Source organism: Melospiza georgiana, chromosome Z (genome assembly GCF_028018845.1).
Source record: "Melospiza georgiana isolate bMelGeo1 chromosome Z, bMelGeo1.pri, whole genome shotgun sequence".
In the NCBI taxonomy this organism is placed as follows: Eukaryota; Metazoa; Chordata; class Aves; order Passeriformes; family Passerellidae; genus Melospiza; species Melospiza georgiana.
In genome coordinates this window covers 42292086-42307558 of record NC_080465.1, presented here as the reverse complement: position 1 = coordinate 42307558, position 15473 = coordinate 42292086, and the positions used below count along the sequence as shown (strand labels likewise).

The following is a 15473-nucleotide window of genomic DNA, read 5'->3' as shown; positions in this document are numbered from 1 at the left end:
GAAGCTGACTCTGTTTGCATAGAGCAAGAAATAAATGCAAGTTTTACAGCTGGCCAGCCTTCCTACAGTTCTAGCATCCCACATGCTCTAGGAAACCTAGAAAAAATGCCTTATACTTAATTGAACTATTCATCTGTTTGGAAAATACCATGATAAGAGGTGATTATTTCATCTGGGAAGTGAAGTTATTCTTGGTCATTTCTGTAGTCTCACAGTTCTATAAACACACACAAAGGTTGCTCTTCTAACTTTCTAAACCCAAAAGAGAACTGAACAAAACCAGGTCATTGTAAACATTACTCAGGTTCTCGAAAAATCCCATATATTGCCAGTATTTTTCTTACATTTCAAGAAGCCTTAACCAGTGGGTCAATGCTTGAGGAATACATTAGATTACAGAGTTTGTGAAACATATGAAGAGAAATTCACATTGAACCTCCAGGAAGTATTTTAGTCACAGACATTAGAAACAGTCATAGTGCTATTCCATTTCATCTTTGTAACCTAGTTATTATAAATACAGCAAGTGAATAAAACTCATGCTTTTTAAATTTTATGTCTGCATATGAAAACCAAATTTAAATTTTGTTTCCTTTGGTTTTGTGAATCAACTTGCTTCTTCCTCTCAAGATAACTTATTGTAACAGAGGTGAAGAGTTCATGACTTATAAAACTTTAGTTTTTAATTCTACTTCTTGCATCTTTTTCAGAATTTGGGGTTTTTTTTTAGTAGAGGTATGTTACAGAACAAAACTTCATTCCTCCTGTTAGACACACTAAGTTTACCAAAAAAGACTGCACCTCCCTAGTGAGACTGCTACCTCATCACTGTTTGTGGAAGGAGATCGTTCTTACTGCCAATGCAGATTACCCTGTAGCATGTCAGAGGTGGGTAGTTACTGCTGAAAGATGAGCATAGAAACATGTCTCAAAAGCAGGGAAATCAGTTGTGTATTTAGTTACAAACTTTTCAAAATCACACGTGACTGTCGGTGTTTGGATTTTCTGGGAATGAAAGTTTTTGTTTCATTCCTGTATTCTTTAAAAGAAAGTTGGACAGCTAAAGGACGTCCACAGACCGGTGCAAAGAGAAACAGAAAAATCTAGTGCTTGTGTTGGTGTTCCTGTCTGCCTGGCCTAAGCAGAAGGATGTTGTTCTGCAATTCTGTGGGTAGTTTTGTATCTTCAGAGGCCCTTGAGAATGGAAAAGTTCCAAAATAAACTAAGTCAGTTGCCAAGCACTCTTAGTCAATTCTGAAGACACGTGATAGAAAAATGCAAGCCTTGGGGTTAACAGGCTAAGACTATTGCCTATTATAATTTCTTTTCACTACCACCAGTTAAGCAGGACAAAGTTGAGAGATAGGCAGGCTGTGCAAAGAAAGATGCATTTTCTCCTGTAGCAACAACTGATGCATAGGCCCAATTCAGTTGTACTGGCTTTTTTATTCCTCAGGTTTTGAATCAGCAATGCAAGTCTTTCCACACCACCATTTCATGACTGAAGCTGGTTTCACAAGTCCTATCTAATGTTGAAGTCCCCACACTGTATCTTACAGTAGCCTCTAAAAAGCCTTTCTTTTTTGTTGCAGTTAGTAGCTGTCAGCAGCAGTGCGTGATAACAGAATCACTTTGCTCATTTGTGTGGTGCTACACACTACCATCAATCTTATGTGGGGGTAGAAAACATTGTGGTCAGTCCTGTTCAGCAGTCCTGTTCATATTATTGGTCAGTGGAAAGGCCCTAAATGGAACTACCTAATTGAGGAAAAAAGCTTATAAAGGAGTTCAAAGAAATTAAATGGAAATTACTCTTTGATGTGCACTAGGAAGAACAGGAAGCCCAGGAAATGGCTGGGCTGGTACACAGGCTGTACCATTCATACTTGTCATTATGTGGGAACCAAAGAAGCTTTTCTAAGCTTGCCCGCTCCAGGAAATAACTGAGGAATGTGCTATTTGCATTAGAACCAGGCAGGTACTAGATGTGTCAAGTGTATCACACAAAATTGCATTTCAAGGAGTGAATTACTCCCATAAAGATTGTGGGTCTCTGGCACGTCTCACCAGCACAACTCCAGGCTTTTGACACGTTACCTCAAGAGTCTCTTCTTAGAAGCAACATCACACCTGTGGCAGATTTAGTGCTCAGCTAGAGTTTGTTAAAAATATAGCCATTAGTCAAGTCTGTTGCAAATAAAAAGGGGAAAAAAAGATTGGGAATTTAATTAATATTCAAGTAAAATTCAGTTCTCTTCTTTGGAAGGAAAAGTGATGGACTGTTTTCACTTTTCTATCCAGCTATTTTAAGTGAAGCAGGGTATCAATACTACAGCACTTATGTAATACTACAATGGTTTATACATAACCAGCTAGAAGAAAAATGGAATCACATCATAGTTTTTTAATCCTTTAATTAGGGATATTATCTGGTTTAAAGTAGTCATGTATTCAAACTTAATGTCATGCATAAATTAATACCTCTGGCAAATGTAATAATTTTTCAGTTGTGTGGCACCACACATCAGTCAGTATATCAGCTGAGTTTGTAATCCATGTATCTGCCAGTGACTTGACACTGTTCTATTCCCTTACCAGATTTAATACTTATTTAATATTTGCTTTTATAATTCATTCCAGCATGTCTCACTCTCCATCTTCTGAAGTGTTTGTTATAAGAAAAGTGAGGTCACATTCTATTGGTCACATTACCTGTGGCACTTTTTCTCTGTAGGTATAAGTGGTAGTTCCAAAGCAAAATCATCATCACATTCAATAGCATAAAGGCCATGAAGTCTTCACTGCTGAGCAGCTTTTCTTAAGTGTACTGGGGACTGTCAGGCTTAGTTGCATGCAGTTTTATAAATGCACTGAAAGAAGTTCATTCAATTACCATCTAGATTGCAGCTTTAATGATTCCTTGAAATGAAATGTAGGGATCAAGCCAGTTTAATTAGGTAATGTTTATTTTACATAGAACAATCTCCAAAGAATATTTAAAAAACCCAATCTAAATACTGATTTTATTGCATTTATTTTCTTACAAAAAAAAAAAAAAAAAAAAAAAAAAAGACAGGCACAATTTAGGTATTCAAATACTTCAAACTGAACAACTGTTCGCTATTCAGATTTCCCCAATACCACTCCAAAGGCTGTGAAAGTAGAAAATGTCATTTTGCACGAGGCAGTAGTGCATTTAGTAGGAATGAATCGCAAAATATATTTTTGTGAAGCAAGTTGTTATTGTTGCTTTATAATTACCTATAAAATTTTTTGAATTGCACAATAAGTTTGCTTTGCAATTGACAACTGCCACAAAATAGGTCTAGTATGTAACTAAGTATCTGCTCAAACTATCCCTTAGAAACAAATTAGGTTTTCTTTTGGTAAATACTTAAAGTCTAGTATCAGCTATATTATATATCTGAGGTAATTTTAAAAATGTTTCAATAGGAAGAGGTTTATATATTTAACTAAATGCAATTTCTGCCTACCTTGAAATCTACACAAAAGGTGTGTATCATAAAGAATATTTTGATTTGAAAGTACCAACACCAATGAAATCTTGAGCTGTTTAAATTTAGATTTCTTGGTTTTCTGTTTTTTTATCAATGCTGAAAAGGCACTGTGTACATTCTTCTGAACTTTTGGTGTTTTAGGGTGTGTTTTTAAAATTTAACAAGCATCCAATGACAACTTCAAATGTTTATAAGCAAAAAAAATACTGAATAGACTTCCCGCTGATTGATGAAGTCCATGATATCTGAAAGTACTCATTTTCCATAGAACTTCTTATTCAGCAAGAATATGAGCAAATTCACATTCACTTTAGCTTTATCAAACATTTTCATTACAGCCACACCTTCATACTGCATCTGAAGCAAATCCTGAAATGAGAAAAAGATCATTAGTGTCTGTCTAAATCCATACCTTACAGTAACAAGATGTGATAAACATCACCAACTGCAGGTCCTTCGTAACTTAAACAATTGCAAGCAAGTATTGGATACATGCAGAAAACATTACATGTCCTCTAGATCTTAAGCTACAGATGGTCAGTAACAGCAAATCAGAAGAAATACTGTTTTCTATGTATTTCCTCTTTTTTTTTTAGTATTTCCTGCTTGCTGCCTGAACTAATGTCAAGGTTGATTTCATACAGTTGCCCCAAGATAAACATTAATTAAATGCCCATGCCCAGCATCCTGCAGAAGTTACATAGTTGTTCTCCACATTAGCTGCTGCTCTGTACTAATTGACTGGTTCATGGATACATGTGAAAAAACATTGAAAAGGTTTGTAGTTACACGAAATGCAACAGCAGCTATACAGCAAAGTAGCAAAATTCAAACCTGGAAATGGAGCTGCACTTTTTCCATCTCAACTCCTAAAAATTTTGCTTTGATTTCAAAGTCACCCACTTCTTCTCCGGGTGTGATATCAAACATCACATTCTTAAACCTTGAAACAAGAAAGGTAATTGAATACATAGGCTGTGAAGTTTTGTATAATCCAGAGATGGCTTTGGGGAAAAAGCCTGCAGAACATAGAACTTTGACCACAAGCAGTGTCGTTGGTGTCAAAAGAATCACTCCATCCCTCCCTGCACTGCATTCCATACAGTGTCTTCTTAGAGACTATCTGGTAGTATTGGTAATATGAAATACAGAATTCTAAAGTCTTTTGTACTGGAGAAACAACCCCCCCAAAAAAACCCAACCCAAAAAACCCCAACCAAATAAAACAACCTACCAACTAAAACCAAACCAACAACAAAACAAGACACCAAAAAAGAAAAAAAAGTCTTTAGAAGGTTTAGTGAACAAATTGGATCCAACACCCAGTGGATAGAAACAGGACAAGCAGATTTTCCTTCTGCTGTGCCCAAGCATCTCCTTGCAGGTACACATTTGCCTCATGTGGTTTCCCCTACCTGATAAATCCCCGTGGGGGGAAGAAAAAAAGAAAAAAAAAACTGGAAAAAACTTTTCCATGCAGCAGGTGAATGGTAAGGTGCAAAGAATGGAAGATTTTCACTACCACAGCCTCAAAACGAAAGAATATAAAAGGGATGTTAAACCACCACATCCGTTCACCCTGCTGTAGAGTGAGGAAGAGCGGAAAACCTGAGGGTTACTAAGTTACTTGAAAGTAACTGGTCAATATATGAAAAAAGATTGCTACAACTGCATAAAAACGTGGTCATTAATAGTGAGTCTGCTGCTAAACTTGCACCTGTCCATGTAAGACAGTGCTAGGGCTAGCTCGTTAAAATATTTTCCCAAAGTAATAATACAGCAAGGTACAAAGTTTAAAAAATTATAACAATTAGACTGTAGCGTCCTTCTGAATGCAGAAGTCTGAGGCAATTTTAGCTGTGCACAGGAAATTGTTAAGATTTCTTTTATCAAAAGCCAGGCCCCTTCAGAAATTGCTGATTAGAAAATACTTGGAATTGCACTTACTGATTGGTTTGAAGATCTTCAATTTCTAGGATGACACCTTTTTCATGAAGTCTTGCAGCTGTGTACTTTAGTGGGGTCTGTTTCAGCTTTTTGCTTCCCTTCACCTCCTCTTTTCCATCAAATTTAATTGACCTCCGTGAATTTCTAGAAAGAGAACAAGAAAATGGCTTTTGGTGTGTTTATCAGATCCTTAATACTTCAGTTACTCTTCAGCCATATTTAACTTTCTTTCACTCTTTCTTGAACTTCTCTAAAAAAACCAAATTAACATCCCAAAAAATCTAAGAGTTAGAGGAATTTTTAGCATGCAGTGAATCATCTAAATATCTTGCCAATGATTTTGAATCATCTTTTGGCACTTCTTTCAATTCTATTGTGAAATGCAACTCTGATCCTCAAAAGTCCTCAATTTTCAGTTTAAAATAGCAATTTGTAAACTTAAGGTGACATAAATGGTAAATACTCTGTAATTAGAGTTAATTTTTGGATCAATGAAGCATATACTAGGAAAATTCCTATTCATGTCAGTAAAATGTTTTCATTTTAACACTTTGGTGGCATTGGTGGGGGGATTGCTTTCAAGTAATTCCATTATATCTGAAAGGTAAATATTTAGGCATTTATTTTCCCCTTTTCCATTCTAAAAATAAACCCCAAACTTTATAAAAAAGGAAGAAACCAATAATTACTTCCCAAAGCTTCATGACCTCTAACCTTGCAAGTGGATCTGCAGAGTAACACCAATTAAATATATTGAAAACTTCTACACATCTCTTTACATAGACATAGGCTTTTCTTTCTCCAGGCAGTCATTAATAAATGCAAGACTTTAATATCCAGATGCTGACACAGTTAACAACTCTCATGGACCTTTTGCAGACTGTCAATCTGTTGGAATCAATACTTTAAACTACAGATGAACACCTGCTCTCCCTCTTGATGAAACTAAAAGACACATTAAAAGAAAGAAAGACTCAACTCACCTCCTTGTTAAGTTGTCTAAGCAAGTTTTTATATAGGTGTTGTAATAATTAATTTGTTCCTCATAAAATGCTGTCTTGGAGTTAAGTGCATTCAAAGTCTGCTGGAGTTTCACCAGTTCAGCTTTTCGATGATGTCTGTATCTTCTTTGATTCCGGATATCCTAAATAAATTTATTAATTTTATTGTTTTATTAATTTGAAATTTTAAAAAGCCTCAGTTCATTACCATTCCAATTTCTAATTACAAAATCTGAGTTCATTACTGAGAGAAAGCACAAAATTATCCTGTTAGTTCTTACAAGAACAGAACTTGTAGGAAGTACTATGGTTTGTTCACATGGCAGTCACCTTGCTGCTGATATATAGAGTGGTGTTGAATTTTTCTGTGCTCTACAGGGCCTAACAGACCCAGAACTCAAAAGAAAAATGTCATTGTTGTGCTGAAGATAGTTTAATATTCTAAGGTTCTTACAGCCAGTATGGGTTGTGGATGTGGAACAGGATTTGTTGAGAACAGTCCCTGCGCTTTATCAGCATCAGGATAGGCACCACATTGGCCCACGATTCTTGTGTCCTGCCTAACCACAGCAGATCAGTGTTGATAACAATCAGATTATCTTTCATAGGGGTTTAAGGCTTTTGAAACCTTATCAAGACCACAGCCATTCTTAATTGAAACACCACCAAGAAATTCCAATTAAATTGGTATTGTTAAAGTATACAAGGTTATATTGAAACATTATAGAGGAGGAGTTAAATCATCATCAGCATCAAATTCAATATCAGATCTGGATAACAAAGGTTGCAGTTTTATGTCATTAATTTCAGACAGTTATTCAGGAGTGTACTTTCTCTCACTTATTTTGTCAGGGAACGAAAACAATTTGCTTTGTATGTGGATACTTCAGTAGTTTAGGGTAGCATTCCCTGAAAAATATGTGTTTTACTTCTCTAATTGGAATGCATTTAGGCTAGATGTTAAAGAACATTGATATACAGGGAAACACTCAGTTTACCTTAGCAATCTCATTTATAATTTCTTGGTACTTAGTTGCTGAAGACACTAGTCCTGCTTGTTCCAATGTCCGGAGATTTCTCTGAATTTTCCTTTTCTTTTGTTCTATTGGTAGCTGCCCATCTTCAAAAATAGACTGACTGTGCTTCATTTTCTCTGGAGTTTTGGAATCTAAGATGGCACGTTTTTCTACAAGCTTCAAATTCTCAGATTCCTGGCGGGGGGGGGGGGGGGGAAAAATCCAGACAGTTATTTTCCAGATTTTAATAACAGTTAAGAGTTCAAGTACATTGAATTCTCAAGTACATTGAACAGGAGATTTTCAAGAATCAGGGCGCAATCTTTATGTCCTATTACCACTTGGTCTAAAAGTACCCCATTTACTATGCCTTTGGACATACTTTAGGTACGTAGTGACAACACCGAGACACACATTTGAATTAATCAAAATGTCTAATTCAGCCAGGCTCAATAACTTCACCAAGTTGTGGGAAGACTGTCCAGATCTCACATATGCACAGAGGTGAGCTAAAATCTGCACATTATTAGAATGCAGTTTTGTGTGTCAGTGTCTATGGGAGAGACTGCAGCTGTGGGCTCTTCCCACTCGATTCCCATACTAAGGATAGCAGTAGTTCCCTGAGATTTGCTTGTATAGATTAAGCAAATAAACTAAAGGGTCAGGCAAGCTGAGTTACAATACTGAATTTAATGGGCGGGAACAAAGATAGAGTAGAAAGATTCACCTCAGCTATTTCTTGTATTATAATACAGGAGAGAAAAGACCATCTTTACAAAAAAAAGTAAAGAAAAAAATATTCTAGTCACATTCTAGTGACTCCAATACAGTAAGAAAAAATATTCTACTCTAGTCTAGCTCACACCAAGATTTATATTTTGTTTCCATCTGAAGTTGTTTCCAATTATACAGTAAAAAACCCCAACTATACAAGTCTCATATTTTAAAGACTCTAACTCTGAATAGTCTAAAACCATCAACAAACAATTTCATTGTTATAATGTGATGGAGAAGGCTGTCAGAGATCTGTAAAGGTGTTCAAATAGCTATAATAAATTACTTCCTTCCCTATTCAGGCACAGTATAAGACTTACCTGTTGTGCAGTGGCCGGTGTTTCTAATATTTCTAAGAGTGTATCCCCTGGTTGTGTTCGTATCACATCCACAATGAGTCTTTTGGTCCTTTTGAAAAGGATATGTAGATATTACAACACAGTTATCACTGTATCACTTGTACATGTCATTTCTTCGACCATAAAAGTAGTAAAATACCCGTTTATTATGGATTATTGGTAAAATTTGCTTTCTAGCTTTTTACGTTTCACAGCTTCTTTTAACAACATTGAGGATCTGGTTTCTACACAGTCTGAAGAGAGAAATGCATGTAAGCTTCCCTCCATTTATTTTAGAAAACAGACAACCCACTAGCGCAGTAAAACAATTACTGTTAATAAAATACAAGCAATTTTATTAATTTTGTATTAATGTGGATTTTAATTGTGATCGTGACAAAACAGCAAAGAGAAATGTAATGTTTGGAAAGCCTGAACTACTCATCATTCCATTAAGGGTCATATTTACTGAATACAGTGGAAATGCACTCAGAACTGCTGAACTTTGAAGGAATTTTTCATTTGATGTAGCGCATTTACACAAACCACTTAAGGACACATATTTCTCTAGTGACAAGAGACAAGAAGCATTTCCTTGCTAAAAAAGGGAAGCTGCTACACCCTGATATGTTAACCAGTTCTTTTCTTGGTAAGAATTTATCTCATTCCTGCTGCCTATTTGTTCATAATACTTCCAAGAACATCTTACTACAGAATTCTATTAATTTAGAGGACAGGTTACTGAAATAGTTCATTATACTTAACAATTAACAGAAAATTAAGGATGTAGCTTAAGTTTCCAAGAAAAATGTCTAAGTATTGTAAAAATTTCTATGATAAAGCCTAATAGTTTAAAGTGATAGTCTACCTAAGTACAGTTACTTTTTCAGAAGTAAAACATCACTCCATTGAACAAATCCAGAATACCTATTTCTGATTTAAAAAAACCCAAACAGCTTAATAGATCAGATTTTAATTACAGCCCATGTCTGCCCTCCTAGTTATTGGTGCTGTCTTTCCATTTTAATATGAATTTTTGCCTTCACACACATGGGGTCCATATAAGCACAGTAATGGAAGACAGCAACATCCTGTTCTCCCCCTTTCTCAGATTGTACTAAGATCTGAAGTAGGCCAATCCCTTTTCTGGACAGCTTGAAATAACATCAAAAGATGGGTGTCAATAATGCAAAAGAAGTGCTGTTATATAATTAATTTTTACTATAAAGTAGCCTGCATTCCAGTGTATCCCTGCAGCCATTTTTAAATTTGTTTCCAAGACAAAATAAACACAATTTTCTTTCTTTCCTGGATAAAAGCATGAAGCATGCGCTATTCCTGCTGAAGGAACAGTTACATTCTTTAAAAAAGGCTGATGACAGTATATCTGGAAAGTGTTTGTTTTTGAGGGGGAGGAAAGGACATGGTAATACTGTCTGACCCTTATAAGTGTAGACTGCTTTTCATCTCTGCTTTCCCAAGGCTGTGGCATTTTAAAGTAGAGTGCTTTTACAGCTTCATGAAAAAACATGTCCTAGATAATGATACAGTCATGCTCCAAAACACAGATGGCAATATATTTCTTTTTTCTGGAAAAACTGACAGTTATTCTGAGTTTTGTAAAAGTTTGAGTAGCACTGAACACAAACTGTCTTTTGAAAACTGAATGCACTCAGCACCTCAGAAATGTACTTAGGCAGGGTAAATATTTAAAAAGCAATAGTTAGAAGCAAACAAACAAACAATAAGCATTGCCAGAATATACATGTTTGAACAAAACTTACTTTATCATCAAACTTTTGAGATCCTGATCTTCACCTTCTCGTAACTCATATTTGCTTGTTAGAGACAGTGAAATCTCTGTTTTTGCAAGTTGATTCAGTGTGCTTTCCCTGTTGGGGTCATTGGGATCAACAGCTCCTTCCCCTAAAAGGAAACATATTTTACTCCAAGTTTTCCAATTTTCCCACGATTCAGCACATGAAGCAAACAAGTACCTAGATGAATCACTGTAAACAATCAGAAATATTAAACTTATTATATAGCACCTCCAGCTCCTTCCACTTAGAAGCATTTTTTTGTTTGGGCATTGAACAATCAAAACAACAACTTAGCTATTATTTATAAGCCCAGCTACAAGGTTTTGGAAAGTAAACCAATCCTTGCTTTTCAGGCTCCTGATGTGCAAAAGACTTTCATGTTGTCTCCTTAAAGTATAATACAAGCAATGTAACATCCTTTATCCTAACATGCAGTGATAATGAAGAAACAGAAGAATAGCAGCTATGTTAACAGGCTACTCACTTGAATGTTGCTGTTATCCATGACTCCTAGCTACTTTCTAAACAGTTTTCTAATACATGTAAATTAAATACCACTCAAATGCATTACTTTCTAAGAAATTTGGTAATTTTAACAAAGTAATTTTTATTTGGATAATTAAGTATCAAAAGAAAAAATGGCTGGTTTTAGAATTTTCTTTATACTTTGTTTAAGTTTCTACCTAACACTAGCAAATCTTAAGATCAGCTTGTTAAACAAAAAAATCACTTGTTTCCTATCTGCATAGCTGGATCACTCAAAATGATAGTAATGTTTGGATTTTGAAACACACATTAATTTTTAGAGTGAGTATTGCAGTTAAGAAAAACATTCAAATATGAGGTTCAATGTTACAATAAGTGTTTGGAAAATAATTCTGTAGTAAACAGAGAAGCAGAAGATACTGGTCTGAGAGACACAAGAGTATTTAAGTCAAGCTTCTGTTTAATTCAGCCCCTAAAATGAAGTTACCCATAAAGACAAAAAACAACATACCAAGGAAAGATTCTATATCAGGAACAGGTCCCAGACCTTCCAGCAATTCATTCAGCAGGTCATTAGTTTCAGTGGCAATGGCATCCTGGTGTTCCAAAAGCAGCTATAAACAAATGTAAATGAAATCATCATCCAGAAAAAGCTTTCCTGGAATCTTGATACTTGAAACTAAGTCTGGAAACTAAATATTGAAAAACATAGACCTATCATGATCAGGATTATGGAGGACCTTCCCAAGATCAGGAAGCACCCTGGATTCTGGGCTAGAGTTTGGAACTGCCCTTGCTGTAAAACAGCTTGTCTTGCTTCTCCAGCTATTGTCTCTGGAGTGCTCAATATCATGGCTGAGCAGAAGGTTTGCAATTAGGACTAACAAAGTCCTAATTGTCACAGAATAAAGGATGGTAATCCCAAGTAGAGCATTTTGGTGCTGCATCCTTAACACCCAAAGGAATAAAGTGTTGGTGATCCACAGAAAGACACCTATTTTATGTATATCCATTCCAGTAGCTTACAACAGTGTCAGTGGTACCTTTCATAAAGGACTATATTTTCTAAGTGAGGAACGAGCTCTGCAGCACCCACTGCACCACCTAATAGACATGTTATGCCAGTCACTAGACTCACTGGAAGGACTAAGGTTCACATACAACTTCTGGTCATTACCTGCAGGCAGAGGTCTGCTGCTTCAAAAATTAAAAGAACAGGCAAAAAGACAAACCAGAAAGTTTTTTTTAGCAGATTAGGTTATTAGTTTTCACTTGAATGAAACTAACTTATAGAGTGGCCTACTGTGAGTGTGGCATTCTGCCTTTTCCATAGTGTATCTGGCAGTATTTGAGATTCTTTGTGATGTTTGCGGCCTTTTTTTTTTTTTTTTTGATGGGGAAATGCTATTATGGGGGTTTTTTTGACTTGGGTGGGAGAACACACAGGGGACATATTGCCAGCCAGGAAACAGATAGTAGTATCCAAGTTTTAGGAGGAACAAGTGGTAAAGATTTAACTTACACCCTATTAAGTCATGCTTCAGACTGCAGTTATTCTGCTCGTTACCCACAGTAAGAACAGGAGTGATACCACAGCGGCATTTTTTCTAAATCTGATGTTTTCCTCAACTTCCAAGAAGTCACATGACAGAATGCCAGAGCTGCAAGTTTCTATTCCCAAAGATTTTCCTTCAAGCTTTCACTTTCTTACCCAAGACAGAAGATTGTTTTAAAGTTGGAAATGTCACATGAGACTGGAACATAATTGTTCTTTCCCCTCATCAGAAAGTGTTACATACTAACTATTATTCAAGATGATGCTTTTGCATGAAAGCAGCATTTACATTTTTCCTAGGAAAAAAATAAAATCTAATATTCAGCTTCAGAACATTTCAGAGATGAAGTGAAGAAATTACTTCAAAAATAAGAATGAAAACTACACTTTCCCCAGAGAGTGCAAATATTTGATAATCTGTATACTATAGTCCATTGACTAGTCTATTTTGATTGACTTACTGAATGGGTATTGATAATTTCTTCAATGGAAATATATATGACAGGCTTGCTAAGGGTCACCATATCAGAGTATTCATCAATATTGAATTTCTCCTCTGGTTCAGGAACATCACACGCTGCTTGAAAAAAATTCCTAAGAGAAAATGAGAAAGACTTCAATAATTGTCCCTTATAAATTCACTTTATTTAGCCTGTATAAAAAAGCCATAGTCAAGTCTTTGACATGCATTATGTTTCTTTTATAGCCTGCAATCTACCCTCAATGTTTCAAGGAGGCAATATGTCAATACAAGTAAATCTTCTCTTTCCTGGGTAGTTGGTAGAAGACTGTTTTAAAGGGGCTGGGTTTTTCCCCCTACTTAGTAAACAAGGTAAATTTTAAGGACTTAGAGAAATATCTATTTAATAGCCATTAAATAGATATTTCTCTAAGTCCTTAAAATTATGAAAGGATTTCCCTGTTATTTTATGAAGGCAATTCGCAGTATGAGGTGTGCTGAGAAGGAATGGATTGAAACACATGCACAAAATTCCCATTTGTCCCATAAATATTTATATTGCTGTTAGGCCAAAAATGAGGTGCTCAAAATGAGAGAAAATGTAGATTGTTTATAAATAGAAGAATCTTGAGAGGAAAAAATGCAGAGTGTGGTTGAAGTGTTACTTCAGTATGACTAGCATGCACATGGAGTACTGAGACCTGCTTCCCAAAAGGACAACTGGTGTCTCTCCAAGCAACTGACTTCTTCAGGGATGAGCACAGATAACCAAGAACCAGCAGGGTCCTCTTGTAGAGAACCACTTTGTTTCCTGAAGTGAAAAGACCTGAAGTGCAGCAGCTGGGAAAAAACAGGGTTTTGGATGATGCCTATAGGTTTCCTGCAGGAGTCATATTGTGCCAGCCCTATGGTGTTGAACAGGATATGTGTTTCAGGTTCACAGCACCTTTAAAGTATTGGAAAAGAATAATTAAAAAGAAAAAAGAAAATGGGCTGAGATTCTTCACTTTGGAGAGGAAAAGCTGGGGACTACACATCAAGTTATAAAAAAATCACAGTGGTATTGCATGAGATGTATTCAGAATTCATTAATCAGTCCAAAAACTAATGGCCAGTAGGGTATGCAATGAAACTGCAGGAAAATTTTAATTTTAACTAACAGGTAGCAAACTTCTAAATATTGTACAGGAGGAGTTGTGAAGGCAGATGATCTCAAAGGCTTAGGAAGGGTGTGGACAAGTTTCTGCACAAAAGTAAAAGATTCAGGCAAGCATAAAAGCTTTGAGCTTGTTTTGCTAATATTGTTCCAAAGGGGAACAGGCAGCTAAGGGCAGTCAGTGTTGCTGTCTAAGAAGGGCTTAGTTAAAGTACAGAGCATAGGCATACAGATATATAAGTTAGCTTAATTGGGAGAGGGGTTCTTCTTTTTGTAGCAATCAAGGGCTGACTAAAGCAGTGCTCTTTTATTAGCATTTGTTATTCTAGCTGTAACACTTTCTACTTTATAGCTTCTTCATGTTTATGTCATGCGCCTAAATACTTCATTAAAATTACTAATTATCTTATTATTATTAAAATTACTAATTTTCTATCATACTTTTTATTAATTGAATTATCTCTGTGTCCATGATTGACGTCTTTCAAGGAAACACATTATATGAACAGTGCATTTGCTTTCACAAAGGGCAGACACTAAAGACAGAAACTCTGAGTGCAAGTTTATTGCAAAACTCAACAATACCACAAAGTAATAGCAATGAATGGGCAATAACCTGAAAGAACTTGTGTCCCAGAATGTAGGAAAACATGCAGCTTCCTACAATTGCAAGATAAAAGAATGATATCTGTGTAGAATCTATCAGCAAAGATGAGAGAATAAAAACAAACCCTACAACTTTGTCCTGACAAGTATTTTTGTCTTCCTCAGACAAAATGTCCAGATGTCCTCCCAGTTCAAAAGAGACATTGATTTGTCTGGATAATGAGTTACCACAGTCTGTTCTGAGTCTGTTTTGCTGTAAGGAACTGCAAGCAAGACAGCAGAGGTGATCTCAAATTAATGCACAAGCTAAAATACAACCTGTTACTCCTGCTCCAGTTTCCTTGTCAGTGAGCATTTCTCTTTGCCACATCACTCAACATTTTTAATATTTTGAACAGGAAATTCCTATCAACAAGGAGTCCACCTCCCTTACTCCTCCTAGAGGAAAGCTCTTACTCTGTAGGTACTTGTGAGGGCTGTGCATACCTGAACTTCTGGTAGGTCTGTGAGAGGTAAGTGTTCATAGATGACAGATGTTCACTTTCTCCTTCAAAGAGTTTGTTAGAAGCAGCATGCTGGAGGACTTTTGCCACACAGCCTAGGTTCCTCCTCTGGTCAGGGTGTATCTGACCCCCAGCTGTTATATCAATTATATCAAAGCCATCAGGAGCAACTATGGCCGGGTTCATGTAGCGATAGTACAGAAGGTTGCCAACAATCTAAAGAAACAGAGAAAGAAGTTAAGAGATCTTTCCTTTGCATACAGGAATGACACCTTACAAAACATGACCAATCA

General features: G+C 36.1%; 1 protein-coding gene across 1 annotated transcript in view; it reads right to left on the bottom strand.

Annotated features, from left to right (window-relative positions):
- Positions 1-2933: 2933 nt before the first annotated feature.
- Positions 2934-15473, bottom strand: part of IQGAP2 (IQ motif containing GTPase activating protein 2) — a 123347-nt gene continuing 110807 nt past the window's right edge. Inside the window, exons 29-38 of the mRNA XM_058044307.1 lie at positions 15164-15396; positions 12917-13049; positions 11412-11514; positions 10379-10520; positions 8577-8664; positions 7465-7677; positions 6449-6609; positions 5466-5609; positions 4353-4461; positions 2934-3887 (exon numbers count right to left, since the gene is read on the bottom strand). Coding sequence (XP_057900290.1) covers positions 3774-3887; positions 4353-4461; positions 5466-5609; positions 6449-6609; positions 7465-7677; positions 8577-8664; positions 10379-10520; positions 11412-11514; positions 12917-13049; positions 15164-15396 — 1440 coding nt within the window. The 3' untranslated portion in view covers positions 2934-3773. The remainder of the gene's footprint in view (positions 3888-4352; positions 4462-5465; positions 5610-6448; positions 6610-7464; positions 7678-8576; positions 8665-10378; positions 10521-11411; positions 11515-12916; positions 13050-15163; positions 15397-15473) is intronic.